The 21,612-nt window shown below is 44.9% G+C and overlaps 3 protein-coding genes across 9 annotated transcripts in view; 2 read left to right on the forward strand and 1 right to left on the reverse strand.

The window, feature by feature from the left end:
* The first annotated feature begins 1,533 nt into the window (after nucleotides 1–1,533).
* On the forward strand, nucleotides 1,534–7,172 carry lyve1b (lymphatic vessel endothelial hyaluronic receptor 1b). 2 transcript variants are annotated; one of them, XM_060060271.1, is made up of 7 exons: nucleotides 1,534–2,132; nucleotides 2,589–2,754; nucleotides 4,759–4,901; nucleotides 5,211–5,714; nucleotides 6,122–6,139; nucleotides 6,289–6,367; nucleotides 6,757–7,172. In XM_060060271.1, exons 1-7 carry the CDS (start codon nucleotides 1,862–1,864, stop codon nucleotides 6,953–6,955), a joined length of 1,380 nt encoding a protein of 459 aa, XP_059916254.1. In that variant the 5' UTR covers nucleotides 1,534–1,861; the 3' UTR covers nucleotides 6,956–7,172. The 2 variants fall into 2 exon arrangements, with proteins under 2 accessions (XP_059916254.1, XP_059916255.1); XM_060060272.1 differs by lacking the exon at nucleotides 6,122–6,139 and having other exon boundaries at nucleotides 1,537–2,132.
* A 163-nt stretch (nucleotides 7,173–7,335) lies between these two features.
* Nucleotides 7,336–13,105, forward strand: rlig1 (RNA 5'-phosphate and 3'-OH ligase 1). Its single transcript, XM_060060273.1, has 7 exons — nucleotides 7,336–7,561; nucleotides 7,753–7,870; nucleotides 8,036–8,131; nucleotides 8,682–8,798; nucleotides 9,777–9,974; nucleotides 12,138–12,316; nucleotides 12,668–13,105. The coding sequence occupies exons 1-7, from the start codon at nucleotides 7,472–7,474 to the stop codon at nucleotides 12,857–12,859; spliced, it is 990 nt and encodes a 329-aa protein (XP_059916256.1). The 5' UTR covers nucleotides 7,336–7,471; the 3' UTR covers nucleotides 12,860–13,105.
* A 168-nt stretch (nucleotides 13,106–13,273) lies between these two features.
* cep290 (centrosomal protein 290) overlaps nucleotides 13,274–21,612 on the reverse strand; it is a 50,717-nt gene continuing 42,378 nt past the window's right edge. For 4 of the 6 annotated variants that reach the window (XM_060060267.1, XM_060060266.1, XM_060060265.1 and 1 more), the window contains 11 exons: nucleotides 21,122–21,245; nucleotides 18,693–19,337; nucleotides 18,089–18,223; nucleotides 17,422–17,508; nucleotides 16,536–16,700; nucleotides 16,001–16,123; nucleotides 15,726–15,895; nucleotides 15,225–15,366; nucleotides 14,916–14,971; nucleotides 14,598–14,692; nucleotides 13,274–14,006 (listed from right to left, as the gene is read on the reverse strand). In XM_060060267.1, the coding sequence (XP_059916250.1) occupies nucleotides 13,762–14,006; nucleotides 14,598–14,692; nucleotides 14,916–14,971; nucleotides 15,225–15,366; nucleotides 15,726–15,895; nucleotides 16,001–16,123; nucleotides 16,536–16,700; nucleotides 17,422–17,508; nucleotides 18,089–18,223; nucleotides 18,693–19,337; nucleotides 21,122–21,245 (1,987 nt within the window). In that variant the 3' untranslated portion in view covers nucleotides 13,274–13,761. The remainder of the gene's footprint in view (nucleotides 14,007–14,597; nucleotides 14,693–14,915; nucleotides 14,972–15,224; nucleotides 15,367–15,725; nucleotides 15,896–16,000; nucleotides 16,124–16,535; nucleotides 16,701–17,421; nucleotides 17,509–18,088; nucleotides 18,224–18,692; nucleotides 19,338–21,121; nucleotides 21,246–21,612) is intronic. The other 2 variants (XM_060060269.1, XM_060060268.1) reach the window with 1 other exon arrangement.

The following is a 21,612-nucleotide window of genomic DNA, read 5'->3' on the forward strand; positions in this document are numbered from 1 at the left end:
TTGACCCAGGGGTGGACTGGCCATCTGGCATGCCGGGCATCGCCCCGGGGGGCCGTTAACCCAATATGGGCCGGTCCGGTCCGCAGCAGGTGCTGCTGCGCCGGGAGACGAGCGAGGGGAGGCATATATGCTAAGTAAAGTTAGCCTGCTAGCTAGGCTACATTTTGAGACATGTCCAAAACAAAGTAGAAAACGTTTTTACATTCAATGTGATGTGACCTTATTAACGGCATACTTGTGAAAACGTATTATCCCAGAGTTGAAGGGCTGTGACTGTCGGTAGTTTTGGTTGATTTTGTTTAAATATGCCGAATTGAGATGTTATGGGTTATTATTGTTCAGATGATTTGGCTAAACTAGCTAACAGCTGCTAATGTCAGCAGTCTGCCATAGCAACAGTAAACATTGACATGGACTAATGAGCTGTAAATAGAGATGCAGAATCAAGCTGTATTGTAAATAAAAAGATAAGATACTTTGAATTTTAGCACAAAAAACAAGTAAACCTATAGGAAATAATTAGTTTAATTTGCAATATTTGCCATTGAATTTATTGTAATCTTTCAATTCATATATTTCTTTACTGAGGTGATGACTATTTCATGTGGTGAGAGGAATGCAATATGTGTATGTTTAAAGGTTTATGTGAAGAAACATACTATATGTGTGATAAAATGACATTGTCCCAGTCCAACCCTGGTTTGACCCAATGTATTCTACAGTGCTGCTCTGGGACGATGAATACCTACATGTATGATGTTTTGACATGCAATGGCATACAACATGTTTCTGTGTAGGTGGTGTTGTAAATCTGCAACGCTATACAGCATGAGTTAACCTCTCTGTCTGCCTGGGAGATAAAGAGGAAGAGGATAGAGAGGAAGAGGATAGAGGGGAGGAAATAAGAGAGAAAGAAACATTACGGTCGCACAGAAGAGGAAACTGACCGATGAGAGATAGTGAGAGAGAGGGAGATAGTCGCACAGAACAGGAAACTATGGCTAATACGAGAGAGAGAGAGAGAGAGAGAGAGAGAGAGAGAGAGAGAGAGAGAGAGAGAGAGAGAGAGAGAGAGAGAGAGAGAGAGAGAGAGAGAGAGAGAGAGAGAGAGAGAGAGAGAGAGAGAGAGAGAGAGAGAGAGAATTGTGTCATTTTAATAGTAGCATTAAACTATGATCTCAGGAACAGTATCAAACACTGACCAGATAGATAGACAGACAGGGGGATGGAGGAACAGACAGACAGAGGAACAACAGACCGATGGATAGATGGATGGCTGGCTGGACATAGGGACGGACAGGAAGAACAAGTTATTATCACTGGGTGGGAAAATGACAAAACAACAGAGGGAACCAGGGAGAGAGAGAGAGAGAGTCAGAGAGAGAGACAGAGGGGGGAAGGGAGCGCCGGAAGAATGGAGGAAGAGGGTTCCCTCCTGGCGCTGGCCAGTTCTGTCAGCTATGACATCAGAGGAGCTATGCTTGCTAAGCAGAAACTAAACAGAGCAGTGGAATCCATCATGAACCGCGAGTTGGACGTTCTCGCACCTCAATGGCTGCTATCTTCCTGTGTAGTGTTTTTCAACAATGTCCCCAAATCGCTCCACAGGATTTTATTCATGGGGAAGTGTGGGAATGGACCCTAAACAAATTGGTGCTCATCGGTGTCAAGTTCATCAAAGCTAGATACACTATCTAGACTTTTAGCCATAAAAATATCCTTTCGAATTGTTCGTCGGTCGTAATCTAGGGTTACCAGGGTGCAGGAAATCCTTAGTCGTTTATCACTGGTAGAATTTAAAAGGTGAAATACAGGTTTCATCGTATGGCAAACCAATGTGACCTCCCACTGACATTTTTCGATGCAGTTTTATGGCTGTCCTACCTCCAGCAACGGTGATCTGATAGAGGGGCATCAAGCAGATTTGACCTTCACTTCCTGTTTCCTCTCAACACACTCATCACATGCGTCGTCGTCGTCTTCTCTTGATTTATTTTGTCGAGCCTCCCAGTTGCTTCTCTTCAGTTATATTTCTGGTTCATCTGGAGTCATGGCAAACCTTTGGTTTTACTCTCCAGTGATTTTTCTCTCTCTATCCATCCACATTGCTTTTAATCAAGGGCAATTAAAAGGTATGTAATCAGGATTTTCTCTTGGTCTCTTGGTGTGTGTGAGTACCAGGTTATGGATATTGGATAAGAAACAGGATGGATTGCAAAAATATAATGATAAAATGTTTGGGGCTATGCCCAATGTTTTTCTCAAGATAGTAGAAAATAGTTCTACATGGAAATGTAATTCTATTATTTGCATTATGTAGTTTACTTAAATTTTAAAAAAAAATCTTTGCATGTGGAAATGTTTCTTTCTTTCATTAAGCAAACGTCCTTGTTTCAAAGCTTTTTTAATTGGATTGTTTATTGACTTATATTCACTTAGTGTCATTTGTTAGGTTATATTAAATTAGATATTGAAATAAAAGTTTCTGAAAGAAATTACTTATTAACTATCTATTACTATCTATTTATAGATTTTTCAATTTTTTTTTAAATCCAATGACCTCACCTGACATATTTTCATGCGTCCAGCCGATCCCATTAGCGCAAGGATCGCTGGGGTTTTCATGATCCCTGAAACCGGTAGATACCAGTTCACCGCCGCCGAAGCGAGGGATGCTTGTCTCAGGCTGAACGCTACCATAGCGACCAGAGAGCAAATGGTGGTGGCGCTGCAGAGTGGATTTGAAACGTGCAGGTAATGACGATTCATCACGTGAACGTTTCACAAAGCGACTTCCGAAATCCATGGTTCTTGCTGTCACACAGGGGCGAATCTAGGTTCTGACTTTTGGGGTGGCTCAACCTCAGGAAGCCACAGGGGTATATGGAGTATATAAAAAATCCTGTCCAAGATTTTTTTTTCAACAACCTTTATTTTCTTACTTACTATGTTGTTGTATGTAATAATCAAATGGATGTGAACTGTAATAACAAATTTGAGGTATATTAAATTTCCTTTGTGTAAGTTTCACTCAAAAATGACCATATTTTCCTGAATATGTTACTGAAACACGTTGGTACAACATGTACTAGCTGAATAAAATGAGAAACAGATCACTATTTCGGGAGCGCTAAACTATGTTGTCTCACTTTCAGGGACCCATACATTTTTATAAAACTTCTGATGACAAAAAATCTTGCTGTTCTGATGCAAAAAAAAAAGGGTGCTAATTTTCAGTTTAAAAAAAACCCGCTGGCCTTATTTTATCAGTTGAGGACATTTTCAACGTGAGCTAATCAACAATTACAACATTTTCTAGACCAGTGATCCTCAATTATTTTCTGTCATTCCCCCCCTAGGAGATGGTTTTCACGCCCTCCCTGAATTGAAATAGCCTACTATTGAGAACCTGCTAATATTTATTTATTTAGATTAATAAAATTAGCGGAGATTACATCTGCAACAACTTAAAACAATTTCGAGGTTCAGTTTATTAACTCAATTTTTAACATTTAAACAAGACTGCTAAGTCTGTGTGAATCCCAAAACAGAGTAACAAGAGCAATTGATTTGCTTTAAAAAAATTTTTTATTTTTTTTTATTAAAAATATTTTTAAACAGTAAACATTGGTGACTTGTCAGCTTCATCAGCTTCTTCCCTTTAAAAAAAAATATATATTCATCTTTCAATCATGAATCTAGACACCAAGGCCCTCTGTCATGACTTTGTAAGATCAAAATTCTGGTAAAACTTCTGACCCTTGGTATTATGTTTATTTAAAATAAAAGAAGTAACTTATTAAAATAAATAAATAAATAGGACACTAAGTCCCCTCTGCCACTCATGCCCCCCCTGACACCTTTAATCAGAGTTCTCCTGAGTTTCATAGTATCAGACCATGTTGTACTTGTTGATTAGCTCATGTTGTTATGGCAAGGAATACGCCCTCAGCTGATAAAATAATGCCTGTGTTTTTTTTCAACTAAAAATTAGCCCCCATGTCAACTTTTTCTGCTCCTTGCTCATTATCATGCTTATCGTACTACGCAGCCTTACAAGGCTCTGCCGACAAAAACATGAAGCAATTTAAGAAGAGGCATAGATAGAATCGCCTTGTCATTTAATAGTCATCTGACAGATTATGTCAAGGTTTTAAAATGATTATTATTATTATTACCAGGTCATGTTATAACACAGCTGGAAATTGCATTTTTGGTTTTGTCAAACAGGAGAGGCTCACCCACCAATCAGAGGTTAGAGATTCCTGCAGGAAGGTTGCGCTCGATTTCACTAGCCCATTTGAGCCTGTTCATTAGTGTACAACATCCATCCTCTCATTGCTTGTGTAAAAAAAAAACAGTAGAATATTAGATTTGAGGCCGAAACGATAGGGTGGGCTAAGTAAAACTTCTGGGTGGGCTTGAGCCCACCCAAAAAAGGTCTAGCTTTGCCACTGCAAGATAGAAAATGAAATAAAACACAGTAGCCTGCAGTATATGAAAAGATGATCCAGATTAGCTCTGTATACACCAGTATCAAGAATTATTAAATATTAAAACCACAAAATGTAACGATATATTTGCATTAATCTTAACCATTACAGTGGTTAGGATTGGGACAAATATCATAATAACATGACATTTAGTCATTCTAATTAAAATATTAAAATATACATCCTTGGTTGACGCTGGACGATACATTTCAGTGAGAAAGCAAATAAATCATACCAAGCCTCTGTGCCGCTTTTCTGTGAACAGCTTTGGATGGACGGATGATGTGAAGAAAGGGATCATCCCACGCATAACCTCAGAACTGAATTGTGGGAAGAGCGTAGTAGGGTTGGGTACTTGGAGTGTGCTGGAAAGCCATCACTTTGCCGCTTTCTGCTTCAAACCAGAAGGTAAAGTATCTATCTATCTATCTCTCTATTGGAATCGTCAAATTCAGTTTTCCTGCCGCAAGACAGCCAAATATTTGTGTTATTTTTTTAATCTCTCTCTCTCTCTCTCTCTCTCTCTCTCTCTCTCTCTCTCTCTCTCTCTCTCTCTCTCTCTCTCTCTCTCTCTCTCTCTCTCTCTCTCTCTCTCTCTCTCTCTCTCTACATGGAAATATGTTGGGGTTATGTTTGGTCAAGAAATGTAAGTTATGCATTTAAATATTGCATTTTATATTCTGTCAATAACTATGAAGCTGTCTTGTTCAAACGCAGATGCACCCACCACAACCGCCATCGCTGCGGCCTTCAAGCCAACGGCTACGGCAACGAGGAAGCGTTATGCCTGGCCCACCGCCTCCCCCACCCAAGTACCCAGACACACCCAGACTCCACCCTTAACCAAACCACGACGGAGATCCCCCCCGAGACCCGCTCCTCGTGATCCCGTTCGTTCGCCAAAACCGACTGGGCGTTCCCCTTGGTATTCTTCCTCTTCCTCCTCCCCTTCTTCCCTCGCTACGTCCAGCACCTCCTCACTCCCGCTCCCCTCGACGGCTCCTCGTGGTACGCATCGCGTGGTGACCTCGAGGACCCCCGCCAGGAAGCGGAAATCCACCCCTGCTACCCCTGTGCGGGCCTCCAGCTTATCTAGCTTCCTTCTACACCCCTCCTCCTCCACCAGCCCCACCACCACCACCACCACCACCACCAAAACAACCACCACGAGAAGCCCCTCTGAGAACACGCTCCTCCACTCCTCCAATGGATCTTTAGGAGGTAAATAACCCCCCCCCCCCCCCCCCCAAAAAATACACAAACACATGAACCACACATCAACAAAGTGTCAAATTAAACCTCCGGCACAGCACCATTACAGCATAACAGAGAACAATTCAGACAAGGAGTATGGATTTTGACCACTCTGTGTTCTTCCGTTCCAAATAATTATCCTTGTTATTTTCTTATTACTAGCTTTTTCTTACTACCGTACGATTATTTCTGTATGGGTGATGTATTTAGATAAATATTTGTCTCAACTTCTGGCCTACGATAGACTTTAACTTTTAACGAGATGCACCGTCGACCTTCCACAAGATATTTCCCGCTTCCTAGTTTCCAAGCCCATAGCCTTTGTTAATAAAGTGATAACATTAATGTCTCCTTTTTTTAATCCACATGACAAGGTGCCGCAATTTCGAAAGGTATGAATAAATATATAACCTATAAAGTCCCTGCCGCATTTAGCAAACCTGGACACATTTGCTGCTTGGATACAGGGGGATTGGTGTCTCTCCACGTTTTTGTGGCAGATGTTGATCAGAGCCTCTGTGTTGTGGCGTTTCTCCCCCAGGCCTCCAGGTGGCTCTTATTGTGGTGGGACTTGTTGTTCTGGTGGTCTCGATTGCCGCTGCCTCCTGGTACTGCAAACTGTGAGTAAGATCAGCAGAAAATATGGTAGCCCCCCATCCCTCCCTCCCTTAATACAATAAGAAAATGTAATTTAAGATTATATAGATGTCTGTCTGTCTGTCTGTCTGTCTATCAGTCTCTCTCTCTCCCTGTCTGTCTGTCTCTCAGTCTCCCTGTCTGTCTGTCTCTCAGTCTCCCTGTCTGTCTGTCTCGCAGTCTCCCTGTCTGTCTCCCTCCCTCCCTGTCTGTCTGTCTGTCTGTCTGTCTGTCTGTCTGTCTGTCTGTCTGTCTGTCTGTAAATATATAAAGTATTTAAGGTGTTTTTGAATGCTTATTTCCATATCAATTCAACCCAAAAATGGTAAGGGTTTTTCATTGGTCCATTGGTCGTTTGTTCTGGTCCCCTCAGGCAAAGGTTTTTATTTCCCCCGCCGTGGGCCCGACCCCAGCAGACTAGGGATGAGGCGGAGACCGAGATGTCGAAGCAAGAGAGTGATACGCACCTGCAGACCCAACTGTCAGAGGAGGCAAAGACCGAAGGCAAGAACGCCAGCGAGGCCAAACCATTCGTCCGTCCATCAGACAACAACACCATCGCCGCGTTGTAGGTGGAGCGGCTGCTTTTTACAGCAGTTTCTGTAAAGCGGTAAAAGCCTTGGAACAGTTTTTTTGAGCGTTTACTTGTGTGTTTGTGTGAGGGACTGTGTGTGTGAGTTCTTTTCAGAAAAAGAGGGTTGGTTCATTATTCATGTTCTATTTTCTGGTGAGGAAAAGTGTATCATTAAATGTATTCACATTGTTTTATAAAATAAAATAATAAAAACATTCATGGTTCAAGTCGTGTTTCATTTATTCCAAAAAAATATTTTATATATTTTTATACTTGAATTCGATTGGTGGCTCAATATACAATTTATTGTATCCACTTCTTAAATCCTCAATCGGTAGCCTAAACGTTCCTACAAAAATGTTCCCTAGAACTACGATACCCACAATTCCTCGCGCATGCGTAGAGGACTCAGCTGTCACTAGCAAGCGCATGGACCTGCTGATGCTAACAAACATTTTCTGAGCAACATCAGCACTTAGCTGTCCTCCTACTGTAATAACAACGCGAATAAGACATGTCACGTCTCAGTTCAGTTCAACAGAAGGTGCCATGTTTATTTTTGACGGAAGTGAAACAGGAACAATCCAGAAAACGGCTTGGCCAGGTCTGTGTTTAGCTTAGAAAAACTTGAATCCCAAATCAAAACATAGTCATCATGGGCTTCTCGACCCCTTTTCTCTGTCGGCCCTTTTATTATACAGTCAGCCAACTTACTACAGAGCTAGATATGGAATATCATTCATTAATCCTGATTAATTATCTTCCATATTTATCCCAGTACTTTTCTTTCTGTAGCCGTTTCAGGTTATTGCCACTGAACACCTCAACCCCTTGGCGTTAGAATCTAACGTGGAGAGTGCGCTGGCCACAGAAAAACTGGATGGCACCTGCTGCTATGTGACATATTATGAAGGTAAAGGTTCGCTATGCAACCCCAGAAAGGTTGGATATGGCACTAATATTGGGTGTACTCAAATCACAAAATGTTGTCTAAATTCTCTTGCAGCTGTTCTCCATTGGTTGTTTCACTAAACTGAAAGCCAAATAACCACTCTTGTTATTCCTTGGGTTTTTACAGGGCAACCATATCTCTGGGCTCGACTGGACCGAAAGCCTACCAAACTAGCCGACAAGAGCTTCAAAAAATATCAGCATTCTCACAAAAGTTCTAAAGGTATTGTAAGTGTTCTCTTACTTAAGCAAGCATACTTTTAAGCCTGATGTGTCCTCATCAGTGGGCTCGGTACTGATGCGACTGTAGCTGGTGAGCAGTAATGACATCTGGGGAATGCTGCAATTTCAGTTGTAGCAAACAAAAAAAGGATGAATCACAAATCTTCATACCACTTGAGACTGAAAACCCTTTACATATTGAGGTTGGTTAAGGAAGTACTGTTATAGTCGTTGACGTCATTGAGAGTAGTCCAAACAAGAGCATACAATATATGTCTTGCCAGTTTAGATTCACCCCAATGTGATTAGTCTAAATGAAACCCAGATGGATGACTTTCCTCCAATTGGTCACGATTATTCAATAATCGTATTGTAAGCGTTGTAGGTCACGGATATTTGGAGCATTGCGCTGCTCGGGTTGTGACAGAAATGTCGTATGTAAACTGTCATGTTTTAATGCCAATTGTTATGGCTTAAATCAAATCCATAACGACTAGGAACTGACTTATGATTGCGGTGGGTTGTTTGTGTGTGTTATTCTCGTCGACCAGGTTTCACATGGAAGGTAGAGGAGGACTTCAGGACCGTTCCAGAGGCTTGGATCCCCGCTCACGGTGTCAAACATCACGAGGGAACACCAGTCCCCGACGATCACGGACATATTCCAGGTTCTCCAAGACTTCTTCTCAATAGAGCGATGGATAGTCTAGTGGTAAGGGTGTTGGACTCCCAGCCAAACGTTACTGGGTTCAACCCCATTGTTGGCACTGTTCATGTGCCCTGATGCAACATGAACAGATTTCATGAAGCTTCCAAAACTTATGGGCAACTGTGCCCATTGAAGCCGAGTCAAAGCAGGCTTTTCGGGGCTAAAGGACCCACAATTCGTCCACCATTCCCCGCCCACACATGCAGATGATGACACTGCGTTGATCATTCTAGGTCCTAGACTAGAGATACTTTAGCAACAAACCAGATTTTCAAGTCTTGAGTTCTCTTCATCGTTCCTTCGGGCGGGTGGGATATTGTACTGGCTAGTATGACTCTCAGCTGAAAGGGGATAGGCTCCAGCCCTATTCCCCCCCCAAGGGCCCCCTGTAGTCATCCTCGAGAAAAAGCCCTAACCCCAACCTGCTCCTTTCATGATCTGTATCTGAATTCACTGGAAGTCGCTATGGATAACTAATCACTAACTCCTGCAAAAACTACCTCAGGGAAAGGGGAAACAGATACTACAGTTCTGCAATGCTTCTCATGCCTTGATGTCTTGTTGGAGAGGACACAGATAGATCTCTGCGGACGGTACCCCCAGACGGGCTCTCTGTCTTTATGTCATATGTGTAGTAGTGATCAACTGATATATCAGCCGGCTGACACTATCGGCCGAAATTAGCTTTTTTTTACGTGTATCAGCATCGGCCGATTATTATTATATTTTTTAATTCCTGGCATGATTTACAGACAGTTCAACAAATGTTCCTTTTTTCAAATTGTAACATTTGTTATGTTATCATTGTGTAATTTTTATGAATTGAGGGAGCAGAAGCAGTATCGACTCCAACTATCGGCTCAAGAAAATCGACATCGGTGTCTCGGTCATCGGCTGACGGAAAAATATCTAATATCGACCGATCCCTAATTTGTAGGCTGGGTTCCGGTGCAGACGGACAACAAGCAGTACTGCTGGCACTCCTCCACCGTGGACTACGACGCCGGGGTCGCCCTGGTCCTACGGCCCGGAGACCAGAGCCCCGACCTGCTGGAGCTGGCCCTGGTCCCCCTGGTCGACCTGATGGAGCAAACACTGGAGCTCATCGGCACCAACGTCAACGGGAACCCGTACGGTGAGTCGGGCCGGGACCCCCGGGCTCCAGGCTTCCCCTCTACCGTGACCCTTAACCATCATACTGGTTAAGGGGTTCACCCTTAAAGGGGACCTATTATGCTTTTTCGACTTTTATGACCTATAAACGTTGTTATAATGATTGATAGTCATGTTTAACCATACTAAAGTGACTGTCAAATAATGACGTACATGCATTTCAACGTATTCCCTGCTGACAGTCTGGGGTGGCTGTGCATTCGGGACAACGTTTGCGATTCACTTGTTCACATTTCCGGGAAATCATTTACGTAGAGGCACTCCTGCCACGGCCCCATATGCCTGGTCAAATCTGCCCGCGCGCACGCTTCAAGGAAGGTGACCAATCACAACGGGGTTGGGTTGGCAGGAGGGGGGCGAGGGGGCGGAGAAGGACGAAACCGAGCGTTGACGGAGAATGCTGAAAGCGCCCAGATGAGAGGAAGAGTTTCCCGAAAATCTACATCGTTTTTTGTGCTCTGATTCGTGTCAGGTTGCGCTATAGGAGTCATTTATAAGAAATTAAGACCAGAAAAGTAGGTCCTCTTTAAAGTTGCGGTTAGTAACATTTCAACTTGCTTAAAATGACCTGGACATATCCGTATGTATCATACATATGCTGATCGATAGTGATGTAAACAATGTTTTCAATAAAATCACATCCTATAACTGACATATTTTCCATATAAAAAAAGGCTAGTCTTGCAAGGTAACCTAGCACTTGTTTCTATGAATTTCCATACTGTTCTGACAGCGATAAATTGCCGTTCTTTGTATAGTAATGTAATTATTAAGTCGCTTTGGATAAAAGCCCTAAATGTAGAACTGTAAATGGCTTGCTAGCCTTTTCACTCTTTGTTTACGATACTCTTACCATCAACATCTGCCATCTGAGCTACACTAGTTCACGTCCCTCAGAGCAGATACCCAAGTAGAACGGGCAGGACGCTGTTATTGAGTTTATTTAATTCAGAAAGTCTCCCGCCTACTAAAAGGTTGGGGCACTATCGAACGCATTGCGATTTCAAGACCCGAGGGCCTTAAAGGTCCTATCATACAGGGGTGCAAACGTTTTAATCTCAGAATGGGATATATATAATCAGATCTGATATTAAAACAATTTTCTCATTAGCGTGTTTACCAACAGGGCTGTCTGCTTTTCATCACATCGCAATGTTTTGCTTCAGCTTCTTTTCAGACCTATACAAATGACTCATCTTAGTTATACATTTGTTATTCGGGCTAACGGAGACCGAGTAGGAGATTAAACAAGTTCTCCATTCACCACAAAGGAAATGTTCTTTTTGAAAATGAAAAAAATAAAACGCTTTCTGTATTTTGAAAAGGTCATGTACTAGCACTCAGCTTGAGAGAGCACAGACAGGGAACTTGGATTAAAGGCCAGATAAGACTTAAGCTTTCGTCTTCAGACAACACAAGTTTCATCTTCAGGCACCACAGATAAAGTATGGCACATACATTTAAAAGACAGATGAAAATCCTCCTTCTTTGATGTCCCGCTTGAGACTTAATCCCCGGTTGCATGTGAGACTAAGGTGTGCTCATGCTCCATGGTCCATGGCTCTCATCCTCTCATTCCCGACAGCGACCGTTCATGTGCACCGCGTTGGGAATCTAAAAGTTTTTCACAGCATTTTTTTTTTTTTATCCAATAAAAAACAGTCTAGAACTAAACAGAACTTAGTAGGATCAGTTTCAGGTTTGCACGCCTTTATTTCCTTGCAGCCTGTCACCTACTATCCTTTTGCTTTTATTTATGAGAAGCACATTGTATTGCCACTGTTTGGAAGGCTACACTTGCCCTTATCTAGAGCTGGTTTACCAGTACGCAACGTTTAAAGTCGATGCCAACAGACTGTTACAACGTCAATCAATAGTAAAGTATGTGATATGATATGATGGTTGATTCTTTTATAGTGAGCAAAACTTTCATGTTCCGCCATGTTGATGCGCGTCACTAGTAAACCATACGTCACCAACTGGGCAACTCCGTCATCAAAATCCCGCCCCAGTGGCCGAACGGAAGTAGAATCACAAGAGCGTCATGGGGAAAATGTTTCCCCCGTAACCCCCATCGCTGTGAGCGCGCCGTAAAGCGTGGCTTGTTGCTCGTCCTCGCCTCCAGGGATGGGGGCCAAGAAGCAGCCCCTTCACGCCCTGGTGTCCCACGGCAGCGTGGGGGTCGGGGGGCCCTCCTCCCCCCCCCCACTGGACCTCCAGGGCCTGACCTCCTGGTTCCAGGAGAGCCGCGAGGGGGGGGTGGAGGGCATCGTGTGGCACTGTGACGACGGCACCCTGGTCAAGGTGAGTGAGCCCCCCCCCCCCCCCCCCAAGTCTGAGCCCCAGCTCTCAGCCTTCCAGCCTTCCTGAATCTCCCCCAGGGTCGAACCTCCTGATGTACAAATGCCCAAAAATGTGTGAAAACGGCTTATAAGTAGAAAAGTTATTATGCTTGCCTCATAATGTAAGGAGGAAATTATTATGCTCGCTTCATTACGTAATAGATGTTTCACGTTGAAAGATTATAGGCAAAATGTTATATTATGAGCTCAGAGACTTGTTACGTTACCGCCTGGGGTTTCCACGTTATTTGCTGTGGGTTTAACATGATATCCTGGACCGAGGAGGTGACGTCTCCCTGGTGTCGGTCCTCAGGTCCACCGCCACCACCTGGGTCTGGGCTGGCCGGACGGCGACTGCTCCTTCAGCTCGAGGCCCGTGGAGGTGCGCGTCGACTGGACGGCGGACCATGACTACCGCCTCCACACCAAGGATCTGTTCGCCTCCCTCTCCCGGCTGGACGGACAGCGCTTCAGCCGGCTACAGGACGTCCGCTTCGACACGTAGCGCTTCAGCCGGCTACAGGACGTCCGCTTCGACACGTAGCGCTTCAGCCGGCTACAGGACGTCCGCTTCGACACGTAGCGCTTCAGCCGGCTACAGGACGTCCGCTTCGACACGTAGCGACGTCCAGCCCTAGACTCTATACTTTCCTTTACAACATTTGATGAGATGCCAAACTCTCGAGCCAATTGCCACAGCTGCTTGACATTACCCATAATGAAGATTGAAAGCTTTGTGCTGAAGAGGTACTTCATCCCAATGGGGAGTTTGGCAAGGTGACGCATGGTTATATTATCAGAAACGAGTAACAAATAAAATGTTATACCATATATATAATGAACCAATCGTCAAGTCAGTGCACTCGCCGACCACCAAGGGGCGCTATCGCACCGCATTGGATGACCTCGCAATCAGTGGAGAAGCGGAGACCCATTTGCCACAATCGTTCGCAGCTTTTTTTTTTTGTCGAATTTAATACTTAGAACGATTATGTAAATATATACCAGATGTTGGGTAACATGCTATTTAAAAGATCCAAACATGACATGTATTGTCTTTTATTGGCAGTGGGTAAAAAAAATAAACATCTGCACGGTAACGTAGTTCATAATGAAGGATTTATTAGCACTATTTACGAAGAAATAAAGTGGTGGACTGTATGAAGCAGATCTCTCACGCTGTTTTGTATCAGGAATAATTGGAATGTACAAACCTGCTTCTATTTGCCATAATCAACTCATTTACAGATGATATATTTTACAGTTTTTTTTATAGCGTTATCAAACCATTGGAACAGGTAATATCAGTAGCTGTTATCTGATCTGAACCACCCTATGGGCTTTGGGCCTGTGGTTTCATTACAGTGTTGGGTTACTTTTAACAGCCCTCTTGTGGTTTGTAATGGCTTAGCTGATTGACACACTGGGAATATTAGCTGGCACGCCAAACTGAGTGCAAACCTTCCTCAGCTCTTCTTCCAGCAGAATGTTCTTCTTCACCTCCAAATTGTAGTTGAACTTCAGGTCTTCAATCTCATCGAAAAACTTTGGGTCAAAGTTCTCCAGGGCTCGACTCAGCTTCTTCACCTCCCCTTGTAAACGTTTCTTCTCGGTCTCTGATGCTTTCAGAAGGTTCCTCAGCTCCTTGGAGCCTAAAGCAAGATGAAATTCAGCGCCATGGAGTAGAATTAACAACACCAATCAAACTATTGTCAACTTATGTTACCACGGGTACTTTTGTGGGGTGTTTGACTAGGAGGTGTGGCCGTGTTTAGATTCCTTCTTGGGTGTGTGTGAATGTGGTATAACCGCAACTCTTTGTGCCAAGGACTTGCAGTGATTTGTTAATGATTCATGAGCAGGTAGGGGTTAGGGAATCCTGCTGAAGAATGCACTCAGGCAGTCTGTGGACACTGGGAATCGAACCTAGAAACGCACCATCGGGCTGTTTTGCTGAAAAATGCCACCAGTCGAAATCCGAGAGAAGTTTCACCCTATGGGAAGTGGCTTGAGGCCCGCCCACCTTTAAAGGGGACATATTATACCCCCAGGTGTGGGTGTGATTAGCCTTTACAAGCCGTTTTGAAACTGCAGCTTCTGACATCACAGGCGGACGTGTCCACCTAGATGTTGGACGGATAGATGGCCAACCTTTGCTATCCAGCACGCATCTAGGTGGACACGGCCACGGCTAATCACACTCCCACCTGGTGGTATAATATGTCCCCTTTAAGAGACCTCACCTTGAAGAGTGGATGTTTGTCCGGACCCCTCCCGGAGCTCCTGCAGCTCCTTCATCAGCTTACACCGCTCCTGTTCCAGCTCCTCGTTGGCCCGCCTGGAGAACCAACACACACACACACACACACACACACACACACACACACACACACACACACACACACACACACACACACACACACACACACACACACACACACACACACACACACACACAGTCTTCAGCGTCATGCAACCACAGAATCAATCCCACGGTGAGGGCACCTCAGATGAACTGTGCCTGTATAATCATCGTTTCTTTCCGTGTAACCGGCACAAACCTTAGCGCTGCCACATCTTTGGTTGTAGTTGCGTCAATCCTGGTGCCGCCTTTCACCTGATGAAAGATTGACGAAAATATGAGCTTATTGAAGCCAGACACTCGTTGCTGACGGGCTCTTGATTAAAAACTGCAGTCAGGTGAATCCATCGCACGGCAGCGCGACATGCTGTACCGCCTGAAAGGGGGGTTTTGTTTTCATTATCTTTATTGAACCACACTTAACAGGCCTGGGGGGTCATTTGTCGGTGCGGTGCGGTCGTGTCCTGGAACATAATGGAGTGGGTTGGTATGAATGGAGACGGGGCACCTGATCCTCGAGTGCGTGGATGGCGCGCAGGGCTTTCTCCTCCCGCTCGGCCGCCTCCTTCAGTTTCCTCTTGAGCTCGGTGCGCTCGGCCCGCTCCTTCTCTCCTTCCCTCTCCAGCTCTTTCATCTTGTTTTCATACATTCTGGAGTAGCGCCAGACCACAGTGGAAGATCACATTCTAATAACTGCATATGCATTGGGGTAGGAGTATGATGAAAAACAGAGAGCCTGGCTCGGGTCCTTTCAAACCAAACAATTAAATTATCTGCTTTCCCCCCCCCCCCCCTGCTACAAGCCACCATTACCGTACACCCAAAGCAAGATCCAACTGATCAGTTGCAGAAATATTGAAGGATTTCATATTAAGATTAAGACAAGGAAAAAAACGATTCTGGATGAACCCATCATGGGTCAATCTACCCTTTACTGCAAATAGTCCCGTCTGAACACGGGTGCCGCGGCCTGGATCGAGGTTAAACGAGTGAAGGCACAGCGGCTGACCTCGTCACCACTGAGGCCTTCCAGGTCTTGCTGTCCGCTCCCTCGGGGATGGCTCTTGACAGAGCGGTGTGTAGTTTGCGCCTGGTCTCCTCCAGCTCTGACTCCAGCTTCTCGATGGTCACTTCTAGGCCGCTCCTGGTCACTCGCAGCCTCTCTGTCGCTTCCTTTTCCTGTGCAAACAGGAAACGGCATTTGAAACATGAGTCTTGCGTCTTCAGCTGTCAACAGATAGATTTTAATTGCAGTTGTTGTTCGATTTCGACTAAACAAATGACCCTTTTAATCTCTCTCCGTAGCCGTTCGCTCTCCATCACTATCTTTTCCATCCCTCTGGTTTTGGATTCCAGTCTGGCGTTCAGTTCGGTGTCCGCCTCCTGCTTCAGCTTTTCATAGTCCGTCTTCCATGGAGGAAGAAAGATGATGGAGGCGGTTAGGTCTCAACATTTCACGCTTGACTTGAAAGTGCCACATCTTATCAAACACTACTATGGCACAAGTCACACTTATGGCACTTAATGTACGCACCTGTTTTATGTCGTACTTAGTTATAGTACCTAGTTGTGAAGCATTTAATCCTAGCTATCTTTGTTGTTTACGGGGAATGGGTTAACCTAGCGATTGTTCGTGCTTTGCACTTGGTTCTATGAACAACCTTACTGTACCGACAGCGATATATTGTTGTTTCACCTTCTTCTGACAAATGTAATTATTGTTAAGTTGCTTTGGATAAAAGTGTCTGCTAAATGCCCTAAATGTCAATGTCAATGTAATGTTAATGATTATGCAACGTGTCAACAGGGTGGTTGAAACCTTGAGGGTCTCGTGCTGCTGCTGCAGAGACGCGAGCTTGTCCTGATTGGCCGTTCCGGAGGTTCTCTTGAGGGCGTCGTTCTCCTTCTGCACCCTCTCCACCACCTTCTTCATCAGCCCCACCGTCTTCTCCAGGTCGCCCACCGTCTTACCGCTGGTGCCCGCCTGCTCCACAGAACAAAGACACAGCCAAGTGGTTCTTAAATCATCTATCATCGTTAGGACACTCGGGTAGACAAGCACTCCCTTCTCGCTGAGTTCTTGTCTGTGAAAATGTCATAGCGGGTTCCAAGATACGATTTTTTTTTTTAAAGGTCCCATGACATGTCACCAGGTGTGAGTGTGATCAGCCGTTACAAGCCTTTTTGAAAATCAGCCCCTTATGACATCACAAGTGGGCGTTTCCACCTAGATTGGTGCTGGATAGATCAGTCTACCAACCTACCCAGTGGACTGTAGCAAACGTTGCTCATCTATCCGTCACACATCTAGCTGGACACTTGTGATGTCATAAGGGGTCGATTTTCAAAACAGCTCGTAATGGCTATTCGCACTTGGTGGCATTTCATGGGACCTTTAAAAATCAACTTTGTTACTCCCGGACAGGAATAGTGTGCATAGGAGCAGCAGAAGGACAGCACAATAACATAGTAACATCGCAATAGAGAATAAATGCAAAAATATGCAATAAGCTACCATACAAAAATGTAAAAATAAAATCGATTCGCACAATAGGAGTCATAGAATACAATGAGAGACAAACACTGAATGGAAACATTATGAGTAGAGGTAATCAGCACTGACTTTATATGCTTCCAGCGCATTGTTTTACAGTTTAAAGTGAGATGGTGTAAAGTGGTTCTAGACGTGGTTCTGTCCCACTTACCCCACGCAAGTGGGACAGCTTCTTCTCTGCCTCGGCTCTTTCCTTCCTCACGACTCGGCACATCTCTTTGAGGTCTGCGACTTCTCGCTGCCAAAACAGAAGGACCGTGAAAATCGATTCTTTCGTTAGTACAAAATTATTTATATGATTTCTACCGTTATTGACATTGACTTCAAATCTTTATTTCCTCCCGATATTTATTTGCTTGCTTAAATATATTTTATTATTAACTTGTCAGCTTGTCTCAGTCAACTGGCTTTCCTTTAATAGGAACAATTATAGGTTTTCCTCTGGATTAGATGTTTAGGAACCAGAGATTTTGAAAGTATGCTACTCGCCTAAGGCAGTCTAAGGCGAGTAGCCTAAGACTTTCATTTTCTTAGCTGATAAACACATTTTATAACCAATGCGGTTTCGGGTTTGATTCATACATGTTCCCTCAGTTAAGTCAGTGGGATTCCCATGGAAACGGGAAATCTGATTTCCATTTGTGGAACTAAAACAAAATAAGTCACGCTTGTCTTAAATGTCTGACGAATCGCAAACAATATCTGCATCTCTGTTGTCTGCGAGGCAGTGCCAAAATGCAAATTCTTTGGTCCAGTAATTTTGTTCTTGCGACTTCGCCAAACTTCTCTTCAAGTACTCTGCTCCATGACTAGCGTACCTTTAGACCAGGCAGCTCAACATTAGCTTGTGCCAACTGAAGGCGGAGCTCCAGGTTTTCCGAGGAGAGCTTCAGGTTTTCTTTCTGGACATCCTGGTCTTTCTGCGATGGCGTGCCTGTGCCCCGCCCGGACGTCTAGAGGAAGGGGCCGGAAGGAAATATTATTAAATCCAAGTGTGGACACAGATCATGAAAAGGATCAAAGAGAGTGGAACCCCCTGACGAAGAGGAAAGGTGAGCGATGAAGAGATAAAAAACAAAACAATCTATAAGCAGGGTTCTAAGTGTATTCATGAGTCCTGCCCTCATGAATTGCAAATAACTCAGTGACCACATGAGCCACTGGGCAAAGCACTCGCAAGGTCGCAGTTCAGCAAGTTTTCCACTACGTTGTCACAGGTGAACTCGAGACAACCATCTAGGCCTCACTGTTGGATAGGGTTAGGGCTTTGGGGGTCTTTGACTGTCGGGTTGGGGTGGGGGGGAAATAACAACAACAACAAACTAAGGAAATATCACGCCAGTGCTTCACCAGGCTACTGCACCTCCATCACTACTACAGCAACTACCAACACCAAAGGGACACCACAGGGCCTGACTGTACCTTCAGGCGGCGTCTGTCAGATTGGCTCTCTCTCTTTGGTACGCCCATGTGGCTTAAGACCTCAGACCCCGGCTCAACGCAGCCCCTTCCTGCCAATTCGGCGGTCACAGTGTCTGTGAGCGTATCAGCGTTGGGTTCGTCTTGCGGGTCTGCATCTTCCTGAGCTGTACTGTGTCGCTCCGGTTCGTCACCCGTTTCCATCTCCATAATGGTTGGACCCGTCTCTTCGCCCAGCGTTACTCTGTCCTCGTCCGTCAAATCCCCTGCCACGCCCAGGTCGCACGGGTTGGCCGCTCCCGACGGATTCTCCTCAGCCTCGACCTCTGGATCCATCCCCTCTGCGCTCGCCAAGTTTGGGGTCATGGCGGGATCTCCGTCGGGTTCGCTGGCGACGACTTCGGTAGCACAGGGCCCGCTCTCCTGTCCGCTCGGACCCTCATCGTCTCCGCCGCCTTCGACCTGCTCCTCTTCCTCCTTGATAATATCAGAATCGGCATCTGCTTCCTCTTCAGACGGATGAGGGAACGATTGCTCTTGAGAAAGTAATTCGCTGTGCGGTTCTGGGTTCTCTCGGTCTGTCCCCTGCCCGACTTCAAAACGAGGGGCGCGTTTCGCTCTTGGAGATGCGGTGGGTTTGCCCCCTTCCTTCACATGTCGGCAATAGAATGATTGAAGTCCGTTGAAGGAGAACGGAAGCGATAGATACGTGGGAACAAGCATAGAGAAATTGAAAGAATGTAAAAAAATAAAAGGCCACATCAAGGACACAAGCCACACAATAGTTCCAAATATCATAATATGGGCTTATTATTTGCAGGCTGATGGGCTCCGACTATTGAAGGCCAGAACGCAGTGTCTACCTTGGTAATCCACATTCAGCGCCAGAAACTGATACAAATGTAGAGCTTGCAGTCCACTGCTGTTTTATTGCCTCATTAAATAGCCAGGTCAATCTGGCGTATATACAAGCTATCGCTCTATCAACACCTTCCTTCATTCTCCCACCGAACTTTGTGATTATCTGTTTTTCTCCCTATGGGGAACATTGCTCACATTTTTCAAAATAAAGTTTAATCTACTGCAGATGTTGCCTCCGTAGAAACCATGGGTGGAAGGTAGCTCTGCATTGAATTTGTGTCAACCAGACAAGATCAGGACGCATATGTGAGCAGAAAGATGCCAAGACAAGACGACAAGACGACAATCGAGTTCGAGGAGGAAATACAATAGTTGTTAAGTTGGCGTCTCGACTCAGCAGAGAAAAGGAGATGAACATTTTACAATCAGATTGTGGATTAATTTATCACATAAGGCACGCAACAATAGGGAAGTGTTAAGGCTTAATCTGCCAAAAGTGACAAAGTCAGAGACATATTGGCTAAGATGCATCAATATCAAATTAATGCTCAGGGATAAAGCATTGATGTGTGTGTGCAGAGATTTTCCGAAATGTTTAAAAAGTGCATGGCACGCACGACGGCACAGGGTTTCACTTTATACACTCTAATTTTCCAAAGATTGTTCGCAAGTGAACAAGCTTTGAAATCAGACCGTGAGCTCAGGGTTACCCTAACCCATAATTAACCAAACATGGTCCTGGGAACTCTTAAATTGACCTGTAATTCTGCATCTGATCGCTCATTCAGAATCGAGTGTTTGATAAAAAAAATTATAGTACAAAGGGCAGTGAAAAAAAAAAAGGCGAAAGTGGTGAATAAGTCGATTGCGCCCATTATATATGGGAAACCAGCTGCCACTGCAAAATATGTTTTAATGTTAGGCCTGTTTAACTGCAGTGTAGTAGAAACAGAGTTAGGCCGATAATACCATCCACAAGGTCATCTCCCATATTCAGTCCGTCATTCCCATTATCCCCTTAAAAGTGTGTCTTCTTACATGCTCTCTCTGCCTTTCTCTCACTTCGTCACCATTTCACACGGACGCCCTAACCCTGTGCACCTGGTGTGTCCAGGATGATTTTCACAGGTTGACTTTACACATCTGAAATTCGGTATTGAAACCCGAATATGCATGTTTCTGGGGCTCGTTTCGTCTTATTCATCTGGGCCCTTGATCTTTATTTGTGAAGATGAAATGTGGTACAAATGAACACATGTGTATGCTAACCTCCGTCATTTCATCATAGGTGAACCCAAAGGATTACTCTGAAGCGGCGGTCTCTGTGGGCTATGCTGATGACATGCGATGAAATACACAGTCATATATCTCTTTGTACGGTATATCTCTGTGGTCCAAGCCTTGACAGGTCTCTGACCGGCTCAGTACTCGCTGCCATTCAGAGTTACCGACCGAGTTCTCAAACACCCCCACTCGGCTATTACCACATGCGTGACAGTAATGGTTGTGGCTCCATATGAGAAATAAGCACATATCCCCATGTGCTTATGGAAGCATATGGGGATACTTACAGAAGGCCTGGAAGGAGGCTCCTTGGACATCTGGGACTCCATGGTGTGAAGTCTCTCCTCCAGCCAGCGGTTCCTCTGGGTGAGGTCATCCACAGCTGCGTCCCTGGGCAGGGCCTGCTGGCTCCTGGAAGGTTTCAACACCGCAGCATGGGGGCGGGGGCCGCGTTAGATCGATCACGAGATCATGAGCTCTGGGTCTGCCTGCGTGTGTCGGTGCACAGGGCTAAGGGTGACAAGGTGACGTCTCCGTTCATAACGATGGGTTTTGGATGATACAGGCGGTGATGAAGTGCTGCCCGGGGAGCAGTGTTGAAGGGTCGTGAAAGAGCTTATTAAAAGGTTCTATTTGAAAAAGGTGCACAAGGTTACAAACGTTAGAATGAGCCGATGTTGTCGGATAGGGTTAGGTGAGCGGAGGGCAGAGGGGGGGGGATCATCTAACCTCACTGCTAGTTGCCTCTAAATCCTACACATTGCACCATTAAGTATTG

Source organism: Gadus macrocephalus, chromosome 9 (genome assembly GCF_031168955.1).
Source record: "Gadus macrocephalus chromosome 9, ASM3116895v1".
Lineage (NCBI taxonomy): Eukaryota > Metazoa > Chordata > Actinopteri > Gadiformes > Gadidae > Gadus > Gadus macrocephalus.